This window comes from Geotrypetes seraphini, chromosome 7 (assembly GCF_902459505.1).
Source record: "Geotrypetes seraphini chromosome 7, aGeoSer1.1, whole genome shotgun sequence".
Classification (NCBI taxonomy): domain Eukaryota; kingdom Metazoa; phylum Chordata; class Amphibia; order Gymnophiona; family Dermophiidae; genus Geotrypetes; species Geotrypetes seraphini.
The window spans coordinates 191,280,943-191,299,576 of NC_047090.1; the positions used below are offsets into that span (position 1 = coordinate 191,280,943).

Here is an 18,634-nt window from a genome sequence, read left to right on the forward strand (position 1 = left end):
TTTGTGGTCGGAGGAACGTGTCGGTCTGGAGGAGGACCTGGACCCTTCTGAGGAATTCCAGGACCCTCTGGAGGGGACGGAAGCTGGCGGCGGGTTGTCGGGTTTCCCGTTCTCCAGTGACGAGGCGTCCGTGGTGCGCCTTTTTCAGAGAGATGAGCTGCCTGACCTTATTCAACAGGTTTCTTCGACTTTGCGTTTTGAGGACGCGCCGCCGGACACTCCGCGTGTGGGGGACCCTCTGTTACGAGGGATCCGTTCCGTTTCCCGCTCTTTTCCTATGCATCAGGATATTCGGGATATTATTCTTGAGCAGTGGAAAACGCCGGAGACGCCGTTTCGGCTGGCGCGCAGCATGGCTCGCCTGTATCCCATTCCTGAAGGGGATCGGGCTACGTTAGCTTCGCCAGTCGTGGATGCGGTGGTCTCGGCTATTTCCAAGCGGCATACCGTGCCTGTTGAGGGCGGTTCTGCCTTGCGGGACTCTGAGGAGCGCAAATTGGAGACCATCCTTAAGCAAAATTTCCAAGTCTCTGCCTTTGGGGTCCAGGCGGCTATTTGTGGGGGACTGGTCGCTCGCGCCGTGTTTCGGTGGGCGGAGCGGGTCTTGGATCGAGAGTCTGACGACTGGTCTCTGGTGGATCAGGAGGTAGCGAAGATCGAGATGGCTGCCTCATTCCTCTCGGATGCTCTGTATGACTTGGTGCGGATCTCGGCTAAGTCCATGGCTTTTGGCGTTGGCCGCAAGGCGTGTGTTGTGGCTGCGCGCTTGGGCGGCGGATGCTGCGTCCAAAGCTAAGCTTACTAAATTTCCCTTTCGGGGGTCGTTTTTATTTGGAGAGGACTTGGATAAGTTGATTCAGACTCTGTCGGACTCGAAAGTTCCCCGTTTGCCGGAGGACCGTGCCCGCCCGGTGTCTCGGGGTGGTGCGGCCCGGGGGCGTTTGCGGGAATTTCGCAAGTATCGCCCTGGGCGTGGGGCTGCTTCTTTCCAGTCTCCGGGGTTTTCCCGGGGTAGGTTCTTCCAGCGCATGCAGCCCTTTCGGGGGGCCCGTCGGGGGGCAGGGAATCCCTCCGCCGGTTCCCCCGCTTCCCGTCCTGCACAATGACGCCTTGCCGGCGCCCCCCTTGGTTCCGGTGGGGGCCCGGCTGCGCGACTTTTTTCCCAAATGGGCCGAGATCACGTCCGATCAGTGGGTCCTGGAGGTGGTGCGGGACGGTTATGCCCTGGAGTTCGCCCGCTCTCTGCCGGATTTTTTCCTCGCTTCTCCGTGTCAGACTCCTGGGAAGACGCTGGCGTTTCGCCAGACCCTTCAGCGCTTGCTAGATCTCAGGGCAGTAGTTCCAGTGCCCCCCCCGGAGTGGGGCACGGGCAGGTACTCCATTTACTTTGTGGTGCCCAAGAAGGAGGGGACTTTTCGGCCCATCCTCGATTTGAAAGGGGTCAACAGGGCTCTCAAGGTTCCCTCTTTCCGTATGGAAACGCTGCGGTCGGTCATTCTGGCGGTTCAGCCGGGGGAGTTTCTCACTTCTCTCGATCTGACGGAGGCCTACTTGCATGTTCCTATTCGGACCTCTCATCAGCGTTTCCTGCGCTTTGCGAGCTTGGGTCGGCACTATCAGTTCTGTGCGCTTCCCTTTGGGCTGGCCACGGCTCCCCGGACGTTCACCAAGGTGATGGTGGTCGTCGCGGCAGCCTTGCGGTCGGAGGGCATCCTGGTACACCCCTACCTGGACGACTGGTTAATTCGGGCCAAGTCGTTGCAGGAAAGCTCCCGGGTTACGGCTCGGGTGGTGGAGTTTCTCCGGTCGCTGGGCTGGGTGGTCAACCTTTCCAAGAGTCGGTTGGTTCCGGCTCAGCGTCTGGAGTACCTCGGGGTGCTGTTCGACACCTCCTTGGGGAAGGTCTTCCTCCCAGAGGCCCGGGTGAGCAAATTGCAGTCTCAGATTCGCCTGCTTTTGGCGTCCCGGTGTCCTCGGGCGCGAGATTTCCTCCAGGTCCTGGGGTCGATGGCGGCGTCCCTGGACGTGGTGAGGTGGGCGCGGGCCCACATGCGTCCTCTCCAGTATGCTCTGCTCCGGAGGTGGTCTCCCCAGAGGCACGGGATGGATGTTCCGGTTCCCCTGCGAGGCTTGGCGCGCTGCAGTCTGCGTTGGTGGCTCCGGACCCCTCACCTAGTTCAGGGGGTGGGTCTGGATCTTCCGCAGTGGACGGTGCTCCTTACGGATGCGAGTCTCCTGGGTTGGGGGGCCCAGTGTCTGGGTCACTCAGCTCAGGGAACCTGGTCCACGGAGGAGGCCTCCTGGTCGATCAACGTGTTGGAGACCAGGGCGGTCCGGCTAGCGCTGTTGGCTTTCCACTCCCTTTTGTTGGGCAAGTCGGTCAGAGTCCTGTCGGACAATGCCACGGCGGTGGCTTATGTCAATCGTCAGGGGGGCACCAAGAGCACTCTGGTGGCGCAGGAGGCGGCTCGGCTCATGGTTTGGGCGGAGTCGCATCTTCTGGACCTCTCGGCCTCTCACATTGCCAGGGTAGAAAACGTTCAGGCGGACTTCCTCAGTCGTCACTTCTTGGATCCGGAAGAGTGGTGTCTCGGCGCCGAGGCGTTTCAGTTGCTAGTGCGTGCTTGGGGGCAGCCCCTGATGGATCTGATGGCTACAAGTGGCAACGCCAAAGTACCCCGCTTCTTCAGTCGTCGCAGGGACGGTCTGGCCGAGGGTCTGGATGCTCTGGTCCAACCGTGGCCAACGGAGGGGCTGTTGTATGTGTTCCCTCCGTGGCCATTAGTAGGCAGAGTACTGCTTCGCATTGTTCGCCATCCGGGGCTGGTGGTCTTGGTGGCTCCGGATTGGCCTCGTCGTCCGTGGTATGCGGATCTGGTGAGGCATCTGGTGGCGGATCCTCTTCCTCTGCCTCTCGAGTGCGATCTTCTGACGCAGGGTCCCATTCCCATGTTCGACCCGTCTCCCTTTTGTCTTACGGCTTGGCTCTTGAAAGGGGCCGCCTGAGTAAGAAGGGATATTCCGACAAGGTGATCTCTACACTTTTGGGGTCCCGGAGGCTTTCTACCTCTCGGGCTTATGTACGGGTTTGGCGTCTTTTTGAGGAATGGTGCCGAGCGCGGGGAGTGGTCTCCTTTCGCGCTTCTCTGCCTAACATTCTAGAGTTTTTGCAGGATGGCCTGGATAGGGGCCTGGCCTGGTCTTCTCTTCGGGTTCATCTGGCGGCCCTGTCGGCTTTTCGGGGGCTGGTGACAGGTCAGCGTTTGTCAGCCATTCCTGATGTGATTCGCTTTCTTAGGGCGGCCAAGTTGATCAGGCCTCCCATAAGGCCCTCGATTCCCTCTTGGGATCTCAATCTGGTTCTCTCTGTTCTAGTGCGCCCTCCTTTCGAGCCGTTGGATGGCTGTTCGTTGAAGGACCTTACGCTGAAGTCGGTCTTTTTGGTGGCCATTACTTCCGCTAGACGGGTGTCTGAGCTACAGGCTTTCTCTTGTAGGGCTCCCTTCCTGGAGTTTTCGAAGGAGCGGGTTGTTTTGCGGCCTGTTCCTTCCTTTCTGCCGAAGGTAGTTTCTCCTTTTCATGTCAATCAATCGGTGGTCCTCCCGGTCTTGGGTAGTCGGGAGGGTTCTTCTGAGCAACGACAGCTGCGCAAGTTGGATGTCGGTCGGGTCCTCCATGCTTATGTGCAGCGGACCCGGGATTTTCGGAGCTCCGATCATCTCTTTGTGCTTCTGGCGGGTCCTCGTCGGGGGGCTGGCGCTTCTAAGGCTACTATTGCGCGTTGGATCAAGGAGATGATTGCTTCCGCTTATCTTCTGAGTAAGAAGCCGGTTCCGGAGTTTCTCAAGGCTCATTCCACTAGGGGTCAGGCGGCTTCTTGGGCTGAGTCGTCGCTCGTGCCTCCGGTGGATATTTGTAAGGCTGCGGTTTGGTCCTCCTTGCATTCATTTGTTCGGCATTATCGGGTAGATGTTCAGGCGCGTCGGGACGCGGTGTTCGGTGAGCGTGTTCTGGTATCGGCCCTTCGGGGGTCCCGCCCGTGAGAGGGACTGCTTTGGTACGTCCCAATCGTAAAGTTAACCTCTACTGGTCTGGAGAGTGCTAAAGAAGGAGAAATTAGGTTCTTACCTGCTAATTTACTTTCTTTTAGCTTCTCCAGACCAGTAGAGGTCCCCACCCTGTCTGTTGTTGTTGTTGTTGGGGCTGTTGCGCGGGCAGTTTTTGGTTTTTGCTGCGGGTTCTAGTATTTTTCTAGGGCCGGGGAGAATTGAAGAACAGCGGCTGTGGCTCGGCTGGCTTAGCTGGCGAGCTGTGGGGACCTTCTTCCTTCGGGAATTTCTCCTCTGCATTTTCCAACAGCATTTTTGGGTATGTTATTTGTTACTCCTTTCGGAGTATTGTTTTTTCTCTCTGTTGTTTTCCAGTTCTTGGTTCTGCTTGGCTATTCGGCAGACTGAGGGAAATAGAGAGGAGGGGCTAGGATATACTGTCCCAAAGTTTTGTTTTCAGTCTCCACCTGCTGGTCATGATTAGATATATACCCAATCGTAAAGTTAACCTCTACTGGTCTGGAGAAGCTAAAAGAAAGTAAATTAGCAGGTAAGAACCTAATTTCTCCATCTGTAGTGCTGCTGTTGTCATATTTCTTGTTCACCTGTTTGAGCTCTTGGTAGTATGATGAAAAAATAGACAATTTAGGGATGAAGCTATCAAAACAAATTTGACTCTTTTTTCTCATAGCCATTCCAAATAAAACAGTATCATATGAGAGCGCAACATGGTTTTCCAATAAAGAATTTACTTGAGTCCAAATTGAATCCCAAAATGACTTAATGAAGGGACAATAATAAAGTAGATGGTCTAATGTCAGATAACAAATGAAGTGTTTTCATCAATTCCTAACATTCACTTTTTTATATATGTGTGTGTCTATTGATATTCCCTCTCTGAGCAATTAATCTAGGGCTGGGCTCAGTCTTAAGAACCTCTTATGATGTACTGTATATATCATTTCAAGTTCCTGTCTTGTATGTTTTTGTAATCATTTATGTCCACCACCTTCCTATTAGATCTTTATTTATAATCCTTCAATTTATTTTTAAATTAATGATACCCATAAATATCTTTTCTTTAAAATATTATAAATCGTATGATCAACAAATTATAATTCTGGTTGAAAGGCAACACTTATCTTGAATTTGGTGGGTGCTGCCATTATCAACGTTGATGTTTACCAACTCCCGATGCCTTTCCTTTTTGGGCGTTTCAACCCCAAACGGGTCTTCTTTGGGGGATAATGAACATAAGCTGCCTCTCTAATGCTTATGTAAACTGACTTTAATCTCAGTGTGTATGCGCTTGTCTCTTTTTTTTTTTCATTTTATTTTTTTAATATTCTTTATTCATTTTTAAAACTTCAATTGTGCACAAAAGATGATACATTTACATAAATTAATATCATTACAGCACAATATACTTAAAAGAATATAAACAAGACTTATTTTCTCCCACCCACTTTCAATTTACAAACATCTCATAAAATACTTGTAATCAACCCTTCTATATTTCTTAACAAATGCCAAAACATATCCCCCTCCCCAGATGTGCAGGTTATCCCCAATTTATACAAATAAATCAATCCTTACAATATTTTTTAGTTAATGGTTCCCAAACTTCCATAAATTTTTTATAATAACCCTTCTGAATGGCCATAAACTTTTCCATTTTAAAGATATAACATAGGGTGGGTGGGGGAGGGGGATAATTTATGTACTTCAGATGATAATAGAAAGAATTTCAAGTGATGTGTGTGAATTAATTGATGTAATAAATTGTACACTTGATGGAAGATGAAAAAAAATGAATAAAGAATTGGAAAAAAAAAAAGATATAACATAGGGATTCCCACCAGAATGAATAATTTAATCTATCCCAATTTTTCCAATTCTTTAAAATAAGCTGCATGGCAACTCCCGTCATTATAAACAAAAGTATGTTATTTTTTGCTGAAATTTGACTTTTTGCCCTCATAGACGCTCCAAATAAAATGGTATCTTACGATAGTGCCACTGGATTTTCTAATAAATTATTAACCTAATCCCAAATTGATCTCCAGAATTTTAGTATCAAAGGACAATAGTATAGCAAATGATCTAACATCCCAACTTCCAGATGACAATGCCAGCATCTATTAGACTTGGAACTATCTACTCTATGCAGACAAACTCCAAAATACTCTGTGTAATAAGAAAAACCATGTTTGTCTCATAGATGCAGACATGCGCTTGTCTCAATTTGAGTTGCAATTGCCAAACAAGCAGTGTAGCTTCTAGCATTTGTGGCGGGTAGCTCAAAATAATCTTCACAAAAGGGAGAAGTGCTTTCCACTCTTTCAGCTCTTGGTAGTGACAGTGATTACTGTTGAGTGCTCTGTGGGAAATGACTTGCTAGTCTCAGTTGGTTCTCAACACTACTGGGTCCCCCCTTACCCCTCATGTCACTCCTTCCAGCTCGGAGGTGAAGCATATCTGTCCTTCCTGGGTTGCACCTGGGGGTGGATACACAGAGTTCGTGGTTTGTAATGTTGACTGATCTCTTTTCAAATGGTTTCCTTTTTCTGTAGTTGTCCACTATTTGAAATTAGCCCTTCTTCCAGTGTAGCTAAATCTACACATGCTGTAAGCTGCACGATTCCTTTTTAACCACCCAAAGAGGAAGGTAGTGACAGAGGTGGGAGTCCTGGGAAAGCAGAATATGCCCTGATTTTTCATTAAGAAGATACTGCATGTTTTAGCTAGTATATTTGAATCTGCTTAAGAGCACGTGTAAGCCTTGAATGTTTCCCTTTGGCAACAGCTTGTAGGCCTATGGATTTAGTGTACCCTCAGTGGGGTGAAGGTGCCTTTTTGTTGCTGCAGCATCAGAAAGATGTATTATGTCGAACGGAACTGTCCCCAGATCAATAAGAACATGTCCCTGAGATCTGTGCCTGTGCTCTGAAACCTGCTTGGAATTAGTGCCTCATTCTTTCTCTTTTCCTTTCTAGGATTCACCTGTTTTTACAAGCGTAGAACAGGAAGGAAAACAGATGGCTGTGCCATCTGCTACAAACATGATCGCTTCAGCTTACTGTGTGCCAACCCAGTGGAATTCTTTAGACCAGGCATAGACATCCTAAACCGGGACAATGTGGGCCTAGTGCTGCTGCTACAGCCTTTTGTGCCTTCCACTGCATCAGGAAGCGCACCGACAATCACGCCTCTCTGTGTGGCAAACACCCACTTGCTCTACAATCCCCGCCGTGGAGATATTAAACTTGCTCAGTTGGCACTTCTCCTGGCAGAGATCGATAAGGTGGCGAGGACAGCCGAAGGAAATTGCTATCCCATCATTCTGTGTGGCGATCTGAACTCTGTGCCGAATTCACCCCTGTATAACTTCATCCGGAATGGGACACTGTGTTACCTTGGAATGTCGGCCTGGAAGGTGAGGATTCTACATTTTATTTTATATACTGTAACTTGTCCTGGCATCACACATCACTTAAGGCACTGTTCAATAGCTCGAATCTGCTGTGCAAGAGGCCTCTTTCTGCTAGCACGTGGAAAGGAAGCTCACACTTGCCCAGCTGTACATACGTGCATGCTTGCTCTCTTAAAACACACACACAATTCTAGGACTTTGCAGCGCACGAAGATGGCTGGGTAGAGGATTAGCTCTGTTGTGACAGGCAAATTTTATTAAGATTTTGGCAGTTAAAATTAAAGAAAAGTGAAGGAAAAGAGAGAATTGAAGTAAGAAATGGCTTCGGGTAAAACTAGTAAAAGTAATCCGGTGAATTCAGGAGCAGGAAGTAAAAAAAGAACAAAAATGGATTTGGTATCCCCGACAGCGGTCCCGTTGCCTCAGGAAGAAATTGATAACAGTGATTTGATGAATGAACTTCAGAAAATTAAAGAAATAGTAAGTGATAACGCTAAAAATATAAAAGTTGTGAAGGAGGAAATAGAGAGTCTGACAAATAGAATGCAGGCAGTTGACTTCAAAATTGAGCAGTTAGAAAAGCATGCTGAGAAATCTGAGGCAGAGATGCTGGTGTGTAAAAAAGATCACAGAGAAATAGAGGCGTTGAAAAAGGATTTTGAAGACTTATCAAATCGTGAAAGAAGGAATAATTTGCGTCTGATTGGGATACCTGAGGGGATTGAGCAGAATGATCCTATTCAATTTGTGACTCATTTTATCCCAAAGATCTTGCCATTTAAAAGTTCTTTTCCTTTGGAGATAGAAAGAGCACATCGGATACCGATGAAAAGATCAAATAGTCAGAAGGGTCCCCGTCCACTAATCTTTAAGCTGCTAAGACATCAGCAGGTGGTAGAGATTATAAAGCTGGCTAAAACAAACAAGGATCTTAAATGCCAGGATTCTAAGATCTTTATAGTACCTGACTTTGCAAAAGCTACAGCCTACAAAAGAAAACAGCTTTTCGATTTAAGACCTAAACTGAGAGCAATGGGAGCAAGATATGGATTGATATACCCTGCTATTATGAGGGTAACTTATGAGAATAAAACTTATAATTTTGAAGAAGCAGGCAAATTACAGGAATTTCTAGATCAATATAATTTGCCTATGGTTTCATGAAAGTATTTAGAAAATGTAATAAATAATATACTTAGATTATTTTTGGTTTATATTTTTGAGTGAAAATTGAAAGATATTTTATAAAGAAGGAAAAAGTGGGAAAAAAAAAATAGAAAAGGAGAAAAATATTTTCTAGAAAATTGTTGCAATTAGATTTAAGGGGGATCAACATTTCAAACAAGAATTAAAGAATAGAAATGAAAAATTTTAAAGAGACAATAAGAAAAGAAGATTTTGACAAGGTAAGAAGAGGGATGGAGCATATAGGAAGTGAAGAAAATATGAGGAACAATTATAAGATTTGGATGGTTTCTTAATGTGAATTTATAATTTGCATTTGAGCGTGACTGAGATAATAATATGAGGATACATAAATGATGCATTGGAGAAATGTGGGAACTTAGAATATAATAAGATGAAAAATACAAAAGACTACTGATGTAAAGAGAAGAAGATGTGAAGATAGACTGATGGAAATGACTTGAGCATTATTTAGATTTACAATTTGCATCTGAAATTGACTGAGATATAAGGATGATGTTGCAAAAATACTTTATTGGAGAAAGATGAAATAGCAATCTGCAAGAAGATGGAATAAGAGACTGAAACAGCAGGATGAAGATGTACAAGTGTTACAGTTGTGCAGAATGGAGAATAGACTGAAATAGATTGAAGATGCAATGAAAATTAATGAGAGTTTTAAAAAATATGAGGTCTGCTTGGTTGAAATGTTTGATCCTTCTTTTGATGTAAGGTTAAAAAAAAAAAAAAAGAATATTATAGGATGGAGTGATGTATGTTCCATTGAAGTTGTGAGAAACTTAGGTTAGACAAAATAAAATAATAATATTAATCTTGGGGGGGTATATATTGTAAGAAATGGTTTCCGAAATATTGGGTATATCCTTTTATAAATATATTAGAGGTATAGGATGGAAGAATGTTTGGAAATTTGAATGAGGGGGGAAGTATATAATAAAGAATTATAGTAAATATGTGTATTTAGGGTATTGAAGAATGGATTGACTGCAGGAGAATTTAGTGTTGGTTGTTTGAAAGATTAGAGAAAGAAAAATGAGTATGTTATTGCCTGTGGGGAGTTTATTTTTTGCTCAGTGATATGTGCGTTTCGAAGTTTGCATTTGTGTTAGGGGAGGGGAGGGTGGAGGATGGGAATAGGGGGGGGATGGGGAAAGAGGGGAGGGGGGAGACTCGTATATTGGTTTAAGGAAAAAGAAAAAATGTATATTTTATGTTTGAGTGGATTATATATGTATTTTATATTTTATTTGTAAAATGGGTTTTAAAATTTTTTCTTTGAATGTAAATGGCCTTAATCACCCTATAAAAAGGAAAAAGGTATTGGAATATATTAAACAACAAAATATAGATATAAAAAAAAAAACACACACACAAAAGGCTACAGGTCTCCAGTAAGAGGAAAAAGAAACCTATCTGATTTTCCAAAGAAAATGGGAGGGGGAAACAATTAGCATTCTAAAAGTACAGTAGAAAGGGTCTTGGAAAGAGGAGCTAATGGAAGGCTGTGTGTAGCAAAGGAGGAAAACTAGTCATATTTAAACATTTTTATTTATGACGGTCAAAATAACTTTGAACAAAGCACCCTATTGAGCAAAAATCATCTACTTTTAACACTCCCCACTTCTCTCAATTATTCCACCAACATAAATCTCCAAATATGTATACAGAATTCTTAATGTTTCCAAGCCCATCAACCCTCTCTCTCCCCTCACCCTAATCTCATAAAAGAGCGACTCGGGAATTTGAGAGTCCTGACTCTTGTGACTCCTGAAACCCTTGTTATAAAGAGAACAATCACCCTCAACACACACGCCATTTATTCCTGGTTTGCAAAACCACAGACATTAAACACCAGTTTTCAAAAAGGGTTTCAGAGGTAATCCGGAAAATTATAGGCCGGTGAGTGATGTTATTGTCGGACAAAATGGTAGAGACAATTATAAAGAACAAAATTGCACAGCTTGTGGGATCTCTTAGGGAGAGGAGATAGTGGATGCTGTGGCTGGACAGACTGGTTGGGCCTATTTGGAAAATAATTCCCAACATTCTATCAGGAAAGGAATGGCAAACAAAGATGAAAATGTTATAATGCCCTTTTATCGCTCTATGGTGGAACATACTGTGTGCAGTTCTAAGATATGGCGACATTTAGAAAAGGTACAGAGAAGGACAAAAATTATAAAAGGGATGGGACAATTTCCCAATGAGGAAAGGCTAAAGAGGCTAGGACTCTTCAGTCTGGATAAGAGACAGCTCAGGGGAGATATTACTGAGTGGAGTGGAATGGGTAGATGCGAGTTGCTTATTTATTCTTTTCCCAAAAATACTAGGACTGTATAATTAAACTCTAGAATTTGTTGCCAGAGAATATCGTGATAGCTGTTAGCTTAACAGGGTTTTAAAAAGTTTGGATCATTTCCTCCAATAAAAATCCATAAGCCGTTATTAAGATAGATGTGGGGAAATGCACTACTTATTCCTAAGATAAGAAGTATAAAATCTATATTATTCTTTGGGACCTTGCCAGGTAGTTGTGACCTGATTTGGCCACTGCTAGAAACAGAATACTGGGCTTGATGGTCCCATGGATTCCCTCCCAGGTTTTCTGCTTCTGATGCGCCTTTATCAGTCCTTTGCATCTAACTGCTCAGTTGCTTCTTTATTTGGATCCTTTTTCCATTCTTTGGAGGATTTTCTTTTGGCCCTAGGGATACTGGCACCATTCCTACTTCACAACTACTGCAGTTGCTGTTGAAGCCCACTCCAGCTTTGATTCTGATATGGGGTGGGTTTTTTTTGCCATTTATGGGACCATCATATCCAAGGCTGGGAGATTCAGCTGGATGTTCATCACATTGAAACTGCCATCTGTACCCAGCTTTTCTGCTGTTTACTTATTTATTTGCTTGTTCCCGCACTAGAGTTAAATCTTTCTGTATCTCATGCTGTTTCTTTTGTTGTTGTGTTGATTAGTTATGCCACCCTGCTGTGGCTGCCTTCTGTCTTAATAAACATGATATTACAAAAAAAGAAAAGAAACCGCCATCTGTAGATATAATGATCAATCCTGCAAAACTCTTTCTGCTTCTAGTCTTTGAAGCATTATAACACTTAGCTTTGCAATCGTCTGTAACACCAATATGACCATGTTTCAAGCATTGGCTCTGCATCATGATGATGCATTCTTCAAATAAACACAAATTCAGCATTCTTATGAATAATTTTCAGAATATAGAGAAAAATCTTGGTCCCATAAAAATGATTCCATTGCCATACTCTTCAGGTTTGTTTGAGGAAACAGGTAAAATGGTGCCCCTGCTTCTATATAAATCAGCCAGTCAAACGGTGGTCACATGTTACAGTGGCTGCAGCTCACTCCTCAGAGTGATAAATTGGGTCTCTTTGCTACCTTTTGAAGGACGTCAACTACAGAGTCTCATTTAACCATGAACCCTATTGAAAAAATTATTCAACCAGGGAGATTTAAGGATTCCATTGAATGGTGGAACGTAACATGTCACCACTGCTTGACTGGCTGATTCAGGTTTGCTGCAGAATTCTGAGTGTTCACCTGCTTAAGTATTAGGCGGTAAAGACATTTTACTTGTTTCCTCAAACAATCCTGAAGAGTAAGGCAATGGCATCATTTTTATGGGACTAAGTTTTTTGGATAAACATTATGAAAATTATTCATAAGAATGTTGAATTTGTGTTTTTGTGTTTCAGAATATAATTTAAGGAGAAAGTCTGTTTGAAGAGTGCAGCACCCTGACGCAGAGCCAGCACTTGAAAACATGATTGTGTTGGTGTCACAGATTTTCGCAAAGCTAAGTGCTCTATATTCTTGACAAATAGTTCAAACGTGAAAGCGTTGAGAGAGTTAAACATGTCAGCAGGAAGCAGAGTTTTGCAGGACTGATGCTTATATCTACAGATGTGGTAAACATATCAGAGACTGAAATTTGGCTGTGTTGGTCCAATTGACTTTTTAAACACATGACATTAAGCTGTATTTGAAATGTACTATCTGAAAGGGTTGGTTGAAAGGATTCATTTTATAAAGGCATCATACGCACATATGTATCTTTATAGAATAGTTGAACCCACGCTGACTCTGAACTGGATTCTCTAGTTACTGTGCTTTTAAAATGCACGAGTATTACACCCCTATTATCAAAATGGCTCGCCGTGGTCTCTTCCATGCTTTCTGGAAGCCTCCAATTGTACTATGCAAATGTAGTACAACTAGGTCATTAATATTAAAACTGTAGTATAATGAGGTCATGAAGAATAAAATGAGCTCCCTGGGCAATTCTTCAAACAGAATGCCCCTCCATTTGCATGGAATCGGGGTTGATATTGACTTGGGCACTGACAGGAAAATAAAACTCAGACCCATCACAACAAATGGCCTTGATTTCCTCCCCCCCCCCCCCCCCAGTGCTCAAAAACAAGCCTGGTGGTCTAGTGTAGCCCCCCTCCGGGTCATTGTCACCCATGGCAAGTGCCTTCTGCTGATGCCCATCCCCAAATCCATGCAAAGATCGGCAGGGCAGGAGGTATGCCCAGTCCCTCCTGCTGCAGGGTTTGGGACACTCCCACCCCCCAGGCAAGTTCTCCCCCCAACAACCCCCTACCAAGCCTGGTGTTCTAGTGGGTCATACTCCCTCCCCCCGGGCAGCCCAATCACCACATCAATCCTGGTGTTCTAGTGAGCCACCCCCCCCCATACTTCCTATGGGAGGGCCCTTAGGCGCCTGGGCCAACCAGGTCCTTAGGCCCCTCCCTCCTTGTGCATCCCAGGGTGTACCAGGAAGGAGAAGGTCCACCATTTTGAAGAAGTGGGCCTGCTGGTGGGAGTGAGTGAGCATTCCACTTGCTGGCCTAATAAAGGTAAGACAGCGGGGTTGGGGGTGGGGCAGCCCACTAGACCACCAAGCTTGGTGCAGGGGGGGTTGCTGGGGGGATGGAGCTTACTGCCAGGTGGTAGCACCGGGGAGGGGGTTCGGAGGGGGAATGGCCCACTTGACCACCAAGCATGGTGCAGTGGGGAGATGCTTTTTTTTTTTTTTGTAGGCACAGCTCTTGTGTGTGTGTGTTGTGCACATACAACAGCTGAACCCATTAAGTTATAAAATTTTTTATTCATTTTTACATATTACAAGTGTAACAGAAAAAGACATATGATCTTATAAATACACACTTGATTTTCCTTAATATAACATTTAAAATACAACATATCATTCTATATTCATATTCTGTAATATCTTGAATATTATGTAATACATCCAATATGTAAGACAATTAATATTAAAAATTGCACCCATTAAAAATTTAAAAAAGACAACCCCTGCTCTCCAGTTCAGGCAGGGAGAGCAGGGGCTAGTGGGTTTTTTTTTGTCAAGCAGGCAAGCAGAAGAGCTGTGCTAATGATATTTCCTTCTGAGCACAGCTTCTCCTCCCCCCCCCCCCCCCCCCGCCTTTTACTTGTGATTTTCCACACACATTGCATGCATTTCATTTGCATGCTATTGTGATAAGAATAACCAGTAAAATAAAAATTGTGGTATTGAAGCTTAGAGAATCCATCCCTCTGTCCCATTACATCATGTTTGTCTACGTATTCCACATTTTTATTTTTTATAATTGTTTCCACTATTTTGCCTGGCACTGAAGTCAGGCTTACAGGTCTGTAACTTCCCAGATCTACCCTGGAATCCTTTTTAAAATTGGTGTAACATAGGCCACCCTCCAATCTTCAAACTATCAGCTACAACAAGTGACAGTAAGAGGCTACTAGCCTCCATACGAGGAGCACACCTCAAACAGATGGTATTAGAACCTACCAGGGATCAGACGATCCTGGACCTGCTCCTCACCAACTGGGACAGTGTCACAGAGGTGTCAGTAGGAGAAGCTTTGGCCTCCAGTGACCACAACATGGTGTGGTTCCATCTAAAGAAAGGAATCACTAGGTCAAATACAACAACCAAGGTCCTAAATTTTAAAAGGACTAACTTTCAGTGCATGGGGGACTATGTCTACAAAGCACTGCAAAACCAGAGCACGACAGACAGTGTGGAGGTGCTATGGTCGGCTCTGAAATCAACCCTGAAGAAGCAACCAACATGTACATAAAAACTGTGAGCAAATGGCACAGAAAAAACAGACCGAAGTGGTTCTCAGCAGAGATCTCAGAACTAGTAAAGCAAAAGAAAAAAGCATTCGTAACCTACAAACAATCGCAACGGCCGGAAGCTAAAGAAACCTATCTGGCGAAATCTAGAAATGTTAAAACGGCAGTCAGGGAGGCCAAACTCCGGATGGAAGAAAATTTGGCAAGACAAGTTAAAAAGGGGGATAAATCCTTTTTTTAAGTACATTAGTGACAGGAAGAACATAAGAATTGCCACTGCTGAGTCAGACCAGTGGTCCATCATGCCCAGCAGTCCGCTCACGCGGCGGCCCTCTGGTCTAAGACCAGCACCCTAACTGAGACTAGCCCTACCAGCGCATGTTCTTGTTCAGCAGAAACTTGTCTAACTTTGTCTTGAATCCTCGGAGGGTGTTTTCCCCTATAACAGCCTCTGGAAGAGCGGTCCAACTTTCTACCACTCTCTGGGTGAAGAAGAACTTCCTTACATTTGTACGGAATCTATCCCCTTTCAACTTTAGAGAGTGCCCTCTTGTTCTTCCTACCTTGTGCGCCTAAAGAAACCTGACGGCAACTTCATTGACTCGGACGTGGACAAAGCAGAACTACTCAATAACTACTTCTGCTCAGTCTTCACCTGCGAAGCGCCAGGATCCGGACCTCAGCCACAGACAAAAGGGTGCTCGGAGGACCTATTCCAGGACTTTGCAATTACCGCAGGCAATGTCTACCACGAACTATCAAAGCTAAAGGTGAACAAAGCCATGGGCCCGGATAATCTACACCCCAGAGTACATCGGGAATTGAGAGATGTTCTGGCAAAACCGTTGGCTGAGCTTTTTAATCTTTCCCTAACAAAGGGAAAAGTTCCCTTGGACTGGAAAACTGCCAACGTTATCCCGCTCCACAAAAAGGGATGCAGGTCAGAGGCCGAAAATTACAGGCCAGTGAGTCTCACATCAATAGTATGTAAACTTATGAAAACGTTGATCAAAAACAGATTGGACATGATTCTGGATGACGAAGGACTAAGGGATCCCCACCAGCATGGCTTTACAAAGGGAAGATCTTGTCAATCCAATCTGATAAACTTCTTTGACTGGGTAACAAAGAAACTGGATAAGGGAGAGTCCCTGGACATCGTGTATTTAAATTTTAGACTTCAGTAAGGCTTTTGATAGTGTCCCACACTGTAGGTTACTGAACAAGATGAACGCGATGGGCCTAGGAGAAACACTGACTGCATGCGTAGAAGACTGGCTTAGCGGTAGACTCCAAAGGGTAATGGTAAACGGTATTCCCTCAAAAACATCGGAAGTGTCCAGTGGAGTGCCACAGGGCTCAGTCTTGGACCCAATACTATTCAATATCTTTGTAAGGGATCTGCCTCAGGAACTTCGAGGTAAAATTACATTATTCGCCGATGATGCTAAACTATGCAACATTGTAGTCAGTGCAGCAGAACCTGATAGCGCAATCATGCCCGGCGCTTTGGAGCAGGACCTACTTTTACTAGAACAATGGTCCAGTACTTGGAAACTGAATTTTAATGCCAAAAAATGTAAGGTTATGCACCTTGGTAGCAGAAATCCATGCAGAACATACACCCTGAATGGTGAAAACCTAACCAGAACTGTAGCAGAACGGGACTTGGGAGTAATCATCCGGGAAGATATGAAAGCTGTGAATCGGGTGGAGAAAGCAACAGCAAAAGCTAGACAAATGCTGGGCTGCATCAGAAGGAGCTTTATCAGTCGTAAGCCTGAAGTTCTACTGCCGTTGTAAAGATCAATGGTGAGATCTCACCTGGAGTACTGTGTTCATTTTTGGAGGCCACATTATCAAAAGGATGTGAAGAGAATGGAGTCGATTCAGCGAATGGCCACTAGGATGGTCTCAGGACTAAAAAATCTCCCATATGAAGAACGTTTGAGCAGGCTGCGCTTATATTCTCTCGAAGAGCGCAGGGAAAGGGGGGACATGATAGAAACATTCAAATACATCATGGGCCGTATTGATGTGGAGGAAGAAATCTTTTGTCTTACGGGTCCCACGGCAACAAGAGAGCATCCGCTAAAACTCAGGGGGGGAAGATTTCATGGGGACACCCGGAAGTATTTCTTCACCGAAAGGGTAATTGATCGATGGAATGGTCTTCCACGTCAGGTAGTCGAGGCCAGAACCACGCTCGACTTCAAGGGACGATGGGACAGACAGGTGGGGTCACTCCAGAGGAATGCTTAAAAGATGGATTCCCAAAGGAGGGAGGGAGGAGGGAAGGTTCTTGAGTGGGCAGACTTGTTGGGCCGTTGACCCTTTTCTGCCATCATACTCTATGTTTCTATGTTTACAGATCACCCTGGGATGTATACCATCCGGTCCAGCTGATTTATCATTTTTTAATTTGTTGATTTGGCTTAGTACCTCTTCCAGATTTTTTTCAGTTCCTCTGCATCATCTTAAAAACCATTTCCAGTTCGGGTGTAGATCTCTTACATCTTCTGTAAAGACCAAAGCAAAGAATTCATTCAGACTCTCTGCTATGACCTTATCCTCCCTGAGCGCCCATTTTGCTCCTTGTTCATCTAACGGTCCCACGGATTCCCTCACAGGTTTTCTGCTTCTGATGTACCTAGAAAAATTGTTACTATGAGTTTTTACCTCTCTTGCAAGTTTCTCTTCATATTTTTTCTTAGCTTTCTTTATCAACTTTGCATCTAAATTGCCAGTGCTTATGTCTGTTCTTACTTTCTTCATTTGGATCTTTTTTTCATTCTTTAAAGGATTTTTTTGGCACAAAACAGTCCACTACAGAGTTCCATCTAACATCTCGTGGGAGCATTAGCTTGGTTCTACCCATTCTTTTCAGAGTTGCCGGTGCAAAATGATTGTTACAGAAGTATTTAGCAATTTCAACGACATTAGTCTTTATTTCTGGGACACTGAAGTCTTTGGCTAGGAGATGCAGTAAATGAGTACTGCAACCATATGTTATTAGCTTGGTATTCTCTTCATGCTCTTCATAATTTCTTCTTATCTTGGATACATTTGCAGCATTGTCTGTGATTAAACTACGTACCTTTTTTGCTTTGTAGCAGTTCACACAGATACCGTCGTTTGGCGATCATCTTTGACTTGTACATGCTCATGTTTGTTTTTGCTTTTTTGCTTGCGGTTTTATTTGATACCTTGTCAACCTGGGACCCCTGATGAAGGCGTATTAACCGAAACATGAACCGTGTCGGGTCCTCTGGTTTGTTTAAAGGTGGTGACATTAACTGCACTCATTTACTTGTTTTTTTTTTTTTTTATAATTCTTTATTCATTTTTAAACTTTCAACAAGTGTACAATATAAGTAATACATAGATTTACTAACATCACTTGATAAATCTATCAAGATCATAACAAAGGTATATATATCTAAACCCTTCTTCCCCCCTCCCTTTCCATACAATTATTTAATTGAATCAATCTTTGTCATATTTCTTTTTTTACATTTTTTTTTTTTTTTTTTCATTTATATAAACCCTCCCCTTTCCCTTCCAATCATAAATAATGTTAATAAAATGGTGTTTATTCATTACAAAACAATGTCAATGGCCCCCATATTTCATTAAACCTTTTATAATTTCCATTTTGTATTGCTATTGAACGTTCCATTCTATATATGTGACATAGTGAATTCCACCAGAAATTAAAATTAAGTCTTGTGTGATCTTTCCAATTTGTAGTAATATGTTGCATGGCAACTCCTGTCATAATCAATAAAAGTTTGTTATTACTTGCCGATA

At 44.0% G+C, this 18,634-nt stretch overlaps 1 protein-coding gene across 3 annotated transcripts in view; it reads left to right on the forward strand.

Annotated features, from left to right (window-relative positions):
• Window positions 1–18,634, forward strand: part of ANGEL1 (angel homolog 1) — a 65,278-nt gene that overhangs the window by 13,562 nt on the left and 33,082 nt on the right. For all 3 annotated transcript variants that reach the window (XM_033951197.1, XM_033951199.1, XM_033951198.1), the window contains exon 5: window positions 7,046–7,485. In XM_033951197.1, the coding sequence (XP_033807088.1) occupies window positions 7,046–7,485 (440 nt within the window). The remainder of the gene's footprint in view (window positions 1–7,045; window positions 7,486–18,634) is intronic.